This window comes from Apium graveolens, chromosome 2 (genome assembly GCF_009905375.1).
Source record: "Apium graveolens cultivar Ventura chromosome 2, ASM990537v1, whole genome shotgun sequence".
Taxonomy (NCBI): domain Eukaryota; kingdom Viridiplantae; phylum Streptophyta; class Magnoliopsida; order Apiales; family Apiaceae; genus Apium; species Apium graveolens.
The window spans coordinates 311,794,200-311,801,276 of NC_133648.1; the positions used below are offsets into that span (position 1 = coordinate 311,794,200).

The following is a 7,077-nucleotide window of genomic DNA, read 5'->3' on the forward strand; positions in this document are numbered from 1 at the left end:
ACGAAATCGCAGGAAAAACTAGCGCTAATTCTCGAAAATATTTTTACACGAGAAATTATTTAATATTTTAATTCACAAGGCGAATTTTGAATAAATAAGGGTTTTATTGAATTTAAAAGCGGAATTTTTTTAGCATTTAAATCTCAATAGAAAATTATTCATATGTTATATCACAAAATTGTTTATATAAGAATAGTTTTATATATGAAATAAAAATAAATTCTAGTAAAATATAAAATATTAATTATAAAGCGGCATGATCATGCAAAATCTCTAAAATCCCAAGTAACATGATCATGAGCATGTCATTGTATATTCTCAACAACATGATCATGCAATTTTCCGCGCAATTATACATTTATTATTCTCGCGTAAATCATATTCTATATGCACCGAAAATCCTCGTAAATCATAACCCTGCCATAAATGTAAACCCAGAAGAGTAATTGGAGTGTGTTTAAATGTTCCAATTTGTGCATGAATGTGAAAAATTAAAATTTTGTAGGGGAGTGATATTGATATACAAGAAAATCTGTTGAAGTGCAAGTGAGCATCAAGTCAGATCAATCTGGTAGCAAGTCAGGCAAAACCACCAACCAGGGGCAGGGTCCTACAGGTGGGGCAAGCAATACAGAATTATTAAGCAAGTCTAAAACATTGTCCACCCAGCAACCAAGATTCATATGTAAAACAAGTTTATGGTCACGTTTATTAACCAAAATATCAGGGCCTGTATAATAACATTGCTTATATGTGAAACTCTTGGGGAATCATTATGCTGTTATAGTGGCTACAGAATTCGTGGGGATAGAAACACTACCGGATGTATACAGTGTTTTAGTGTTTGAGACTTTGAGTGACATTTTTTAGTGGAGTGTGTAATATATATGACACAGTCAAAACACCATCATAGGCTTTTAAATTGATGTGGATTCAATTGTAAGTTAACACATTCTTGTTTGATTACAATTCGATTAATGTAATGAACTAATTCAAATCAAGTTAGAATTTTTAATATTAATATTTAGTTAACGGATCAAATAACTAGTGCTTTATCAATTATTCCTTCTGTCCCTCCCATTTGTTTATACTTTCCTTTTTGGGATGTCCCTTCCAATTGTTTACATTTCAAAATTTTTCAAAAATAGTAAAGTTTTTATAATTTTTAAATTAACTACCTCCACTACTTTCCTCCACTATACCCACTTTATACATTTAATATTAATCGATCCAACTACTTTACTCATTTTTTCAACTTTTCTCCACTACTTTATCATTTTTCTTAAACTCCGCGCCCCACCCAAATGTAAACATTTGGGAGGGACGGAGGGAGTATATGGTTGTGGGTGAAAATTACGGAATATTTATTTATGAAATAATTTCATTCAAAATAGTTAATTTCAATTGGTTAATCCATACCAAGACATCTTATAATTTAAGGTCAAAGTCTTTTGAGAGGTCTAATCTTGTATTCAGGTATCCTCGTCGGAAAATTTTGGAGTCATCATGCACTTTAAACCCAAGAGTTTGGGATCATCCATCTAGTGGGTTATCCTCATTTGGGGATAGAGACGCGTCTGGCATTTGGGGTGAACCGTGACTATATTTACATTTGGAGATAATTGTAGTGAAATGTTATCCTTGTGCAGTGAGATGAGAGATGCATTATCCGTGAAGTCCTGCGATTATAAACGAGACTTGGGCTTTCGCGGTTGAACCTCGTAATTGGACATTGTTAGAGTTAGCGGAAAATGGATTATGGAAGGATTTCTACCAGGAAGACAAATTGCAATGTTAAGCGAGAGCTTTAAGGAGCCACCACCAATCCTTAACAATCTCGGTCCTCAATTCATCAAGTTCACAACTATCACACTCCACTCAATTTACAGGCGAAGAACCGCCATCGTAAAACTTGATTCCGGTAACAAATCTCAAATTTTGTTAATACCAAATTCCTCCGTCAACAATACTTTATTTTACAAACAAATATATACAATAGTTTAATTTAAAGTAGAACGAAATAGTTTATTTTTAATGTTCATTAAACATAAATGAATAACCCACCACATGTAAGTTACAATTTGTTGATTGGTGCTTAACTGCTTAATAACTTTTACTCACTTAAATTTGATTTCAAACAAATTTATTAAATTGCTAATGATTTTGAATTGATTTAAGCTCAATTTAAAATTTTTACGAAATTACTAAAGATTTCGAACAAATCAAGTTTAAGCACAATTTAAAATTGTAATAAACAACTCTTAAACTCGATTTAACAAAAAAGAGTCACACTGAAATTGCAAACTCAAAAGGGAAATAATGTTTCCACAACCGTTTTTTATTTTAAGAGCAATTTTGTTGCATATATCCCTATATTCACACTTTATTAATTATTTTAGTATCAAATACTACAAATAATTCTGAAAATTAAAAAGTTGGTCCGAAAAAAAAAATTCCTCCTAAAAAACTGGGGCCGTTTCAAAGTTAAAAGTCCCATCCACATGTGCATCCAAGATAAAGAAATATTTTCTTTGCATTTTGATTTTTCATGGTAAAAACAAACCATAAAGTTAGAAAAAAATAGATAAAATAGAAATTAAAATGGTTGAGATAAAATGACAAGTTTCAAAGGAACAGGTAGTGAGGTAGAGACATAAATCTCTTGTATATTACTCTCAAAACACTCCTCCCTCATTTGTTTTCGACTACAATTTGTTTAACTTACAGACAACCCACCACCGCCTTTTTAACTCTCTCTCTCTCTCTCTCTCCATCTCCATCTCTCTGATCCACCACCATGTTCATGCTTCCTCAGGTTCCAACTTTACTCTCTTCTCCAGGTACCCTCTACAATCTTATCTTTATTGTGGTCTATATGAAATGTGGGTCTTTTATGATAAAGATTGAATCTTTTTGGGTTTTAGATAAATGGGTATTCTTAGATTGGGCTCTAGGCCAATCTGGCATGTGGGTTTGTTTTTGTTTCTCTGATCTTTAGTTTTGTGAAGTGAATCTTTAAGTTTTCTTGATTTTGGATCTAGGTTGTTTTAGTACATTGGCTTTGTAGATTTTGTGTTCTGCATTAGTCTTGGATTAGTTTTATTTTCATTGTTTATGATTGGGATCTGTGTGTGTTTTAGTTTAGGTCTAGTGCGCTGAGATTTTGCTGATCAGGTGTTTTTTAATTTGTAAGGTGGATATTTGTTATGAATTATTAACTTTGCTTTCAGATCTGCACCTGCCCCTTGACACTAACTTACCTGTTTAGTTGATTTTTCTTATTATTATGTAACAGCATAAATAGGTAAGATCAGAAATTCTTATCTCGAATCCTGACAAAGTTAAGATTTCAGATATTCTCCAGTGCCTCGGGACGGGAACATAACTTCTTTTTGATGTGTAATGAATGAAAAGAATCTCAACAAATTATCTATTTTAATTACGGATAGCGACAATTTTCTTGTAAGCTTTTTGTTCGGAAGTGGTAATAATTATTATCTGCGATGTTTTAGGTACTGGCTTACTCCGGGACTGCTAGGTTCTGAAAGATTTTTTTTGTTGAAGTTCGTCTCTGTGCTTTTGGCTTTTCTTACTTCATTTGCCATTTTTGGCACCCAAGCAGCTAAATGGGTTCCCGATTTCCCTCACATCAGTTGAGCAATGGCCTATATGTCTCAGGCCGTCCAGAGCAGCCACCAAAAGAAAGGACTCCAACCATGAGCTCAACAGCTGTACCTTACACCGGTGGTGATATAAAAAAGTCTGGAGAACTTGGAAAGATGTTTGATATATCCATGGATGGATCTAGATCGAGAAAATCTGGACCTATAACTGGTGCCCCCTCAAGGACAGGTTCTTTCGGTGGTGCTGCTACACACTCAAATCCAATGACTACAGGTTCTGGGGTTCGAATGGGTTCTGGTTCGATTGGCGGTGTTCCTGGTTCTGTTTCCATGAAGAAGACAAGTTCTGGTCCACTAAATAAACACGGGGAACCAATAAAGAAGGCTTCAGGTCCTCAAGGTGGGGGAACTAATACTGCTTCCCGTCACAATTCTGGCCCTATTCCGCCGGTTCTTCCTACCACAGGACTCATAACATCCGGGCCTATCACTTCAGGGCCCCTTAGTTCATCAGGCGCTCCTCGAAAGGCTTCTGGCCCTTTAGATTCCACAGGATCACTTAAGTCGGGCAGTGCATCTATAGTTCAAAACCAAGCTGTTACTCATCTTAGCCAGGGGAATGAAAATTCCTTTTTCAAAAGCTTCCCCAAGCTAATCTTTTGGTCCATCATTTTACTCTTTGTGATGGGGTTTATTGCTGGCATTTTTATCTTAGCAGCAGTCGGCAATCCCATTCTTTTAGTTGTTGTTGTTGTTTTATTTGTTGCCGTGACTAGCGTGTTTGTCTGGAATAGCTGTTGGGGAACAAAAGCTATCACCGGTTTTGTTGCTCGTTATCCAGATTGTGAACTCAGAACTGCAAAGAATGGACAATTTGTCAAGGTTTCTGGGGTATGTAACATTTCCTCATCCTTACCTTTTTAATGGGACTTCAGTAAAATACTTCAGTCTTAAGGCTCATAATTAATCACATTTAAGCATCATCACATGCTGCATAAGTATATCTTTTAATCTTTTATAATCTACAGTTTTCGCTATATTACTTGACGTTATCGTTTGCTATAAATTAACATGGATTGTTAAAGTGATATGTAAAATCCCAATTTAAGATATTTTAAATTAAACCCAGCTAATGAATTAGATTCTGAATTATATGTTTAGAATCTATAAGATCTATAATTTCTGTAGTCAGTTCTTTGATCAATTATTATAGAAATAAACTAAGAGGTTCTATCAGGATATATCAGGGTTAACACACATGTTGATGCATTAAAAGTGTTTACTTATTCAAGAGAAGAGGACTACAAGGTACAATATAAACAAGTTTTCTGACTGCTTTCCTATACTGGCGCAAAATTGTGGAGGGCGGAAAGGCAGTAATCGAAGACTCAAAAAGACGATAGTATTTTGTCTTTTAATACTGGAAAAATAGGATTTAGTTGTAACCTTGAACCACTACGATGAACATTTGTAATCCTCCTCGAAGGGTTAATTATTTTCATCTTTCAGAAAATAGAAATTTATTTTTCTCCCTACATTGCTTGTGGTTTCCATTCATAATAGTGAAAACTTATCGGTTATAGGGCCTTGGTTTGAAGTTGGAGGTGGGACTTTACACTGACCAGAAAATAATATTCGACCAATAACACGGACGAATGGGCTGATATTATCTTTAACTTTGTGATAAATATCTGTAAACTTCAATTGCATTTTGGCAATTTAACATTGTTTGTGGAGGGAAGACAATACTCTCTCTTGTGATATTTATTATTTTATATATCCTTTACCATTTCTGTATAAAATATATCTCTATGGTTTCTTACTGTTGATTGCTTAGCCTTTGCTTTGAGAAAATTAATTTCTATTTCTTGCAGGTGGTAACTTGCGGAAACCTTCCTCTTGAATCATCATTTAATAGAGTTCCCCGTTGTGTTTATACATCTACAAGTCTATATGAATATCGGGGATGGGATTCTAAAGCTGCTAATTCATCACATCGTCGATTTACTTGGGGTCTTCGATCAGTTGAGGTGAGAGAATAGTTTCACTATTTCAGCTTGTCAGTTTAGTATTCTCCATCCATCTATACCATGAACTTGCTCAAGTATGTAGGCATTCATTTAGTTGACTGGGACTCTATGCTAGTGTATATATTTCCTTTAAATACTTTCAAGCATATTATCTATGGTTGTATACACCCATATATAATTATATATGATGGAGATCATCAACACTGTAACATATGTATCCATAAGTATCAAATTTTGGATGTATTCTTACACAGCTGAATTAACTTCTTCTTTTTTTATTGCAGAGGCATGTAGTTGATTTTTACATTTCTGATTTCCAATCTGGGTTAAGGGCACTGGTCAAGGCTGGTTCTGGTGCTAAGGTGACTCCTTATGTTGATGAGTCAATTGCTGTGGATATCAATCAATCGAACAGGGATGTGTCTCCAGACTTTGTAAGGTGGTTGGGAAAGAGAAATCTTTCAGGCGACGATCGAGTAATGCGATTGAAAGAAGGGTAAATATTATTAACCTTGTGTCTTGAAGTCTTTGTTAATTATGCATAGTTTCACAGTCTATATAAAAAAATTGAAATATATTTATCAAAAGAAACCAAGCGTAATCTTTTGAGTGAGCTGGATATCGGAGATTGATTTATGAGTATTTATCTGTTGAGATGATACTCAATTAGCAGACTCTCTTTTATTACAGCTACATTAAAGAAGGCAGTACAGTCAGTGTAATGGGCGTTGTACAGCGAAATGATAATGTATTGATGATCGTACCTCCTCCAGAACCTGTACCTACAGGATGCCTGTGGTCTAAATGCATCCTTCCTGCCCACCTTGAGGGCATTGTTATAAGATGCGAGGATTCCTCCAAGGTTGATGCTATTCCTGTGTAGACAAAATTCATATGAAAAGCATGGGTATGTGCTGTTTTGGTGCTTCATTGCTCGATAGGCTTCGTGATTGTGGCTGCAAGAGTCGTGCTTTGTCTCTTCAACCAAGTGTATAGTTTTCTTATAATCTTTTCCTACCCAAATTGTATGTTTTGGGATATTTCTTAATTTCATTGGTGTGATTAATATTTGTAGAGAGAAATGTTGGTAACTTTTGAGGAGATTACAGTTTGATTTTCTTGTCTAGGAAATGTTTTGAGATAATTTTGTTCCTTTTTAGTTTTGAAGTTTGTACTTGCAAAGGTGTTGACAAATGATATTATATTCTTTCTTTCTTTCATGTGTGGTTTCTTAAAACTAAAGTGGTGTTATTTTGAAGAAAGGAATGATGGCTTGAATTGACTGGTTCTGTTACAAGGTTGTTAGATGTTAAGAGCATATATGTTTCATTAATTTAGTTTTGCATATTGAAGTGTATATAGTTTCATCAACCTTTTATTATCTATTATTCATCTTCCAGGATGTTATGCTTGAAAAATACTAT

General features: G+C 34.5%; 1 protein-coding gene across 2 annotated transcripts; it reads left to right on the plus strand.

The window, feature by feature from the left end:
- The first annotated feature begins 2,646 nt into the window (after nucleotides 1–2,646).
- LOC141708738 (putative membrane protein At1g16860) lies at nucleotides 2,647–6,873 on the plus strand. 2 transcript variants are annotated; one of them, XM_074512501.1, is made up of 5 exons: nucleotides 2,647–2,840; nucleotides 3,513–4,514; nucleotides 5,498–5,653; nucleotides 5,938–6,149; nucleotides 6,344–6,873. In XM_074512501.1, the coding sequence occupies exons 2-5, from the start codon at nucleotides 3,627–3,629 to the stop codon at nucleotides 6,534–6,536; spliced, it is 1,449 nt and encodes a 482-aa protein (XP_074368602.1). In that variant the 5' UTR covers nucleotides 2,647–2,840; nucleotides 3,513–3,626; the 3' UTR covers nucleotides 6,537–6,873. The 2 variants fall into 2 exon arrangements, with proteins under 2 accessions (XP_074368602.1, XP_074368603.1); XM_074512502.1 differs by lacking the exon at nucleotides 2,647–2,840 and adding an exon at nucleotides 2,911–3,399.
- Nucleotides 6,874–7,077: the final 204 nt, after the last annotated feature.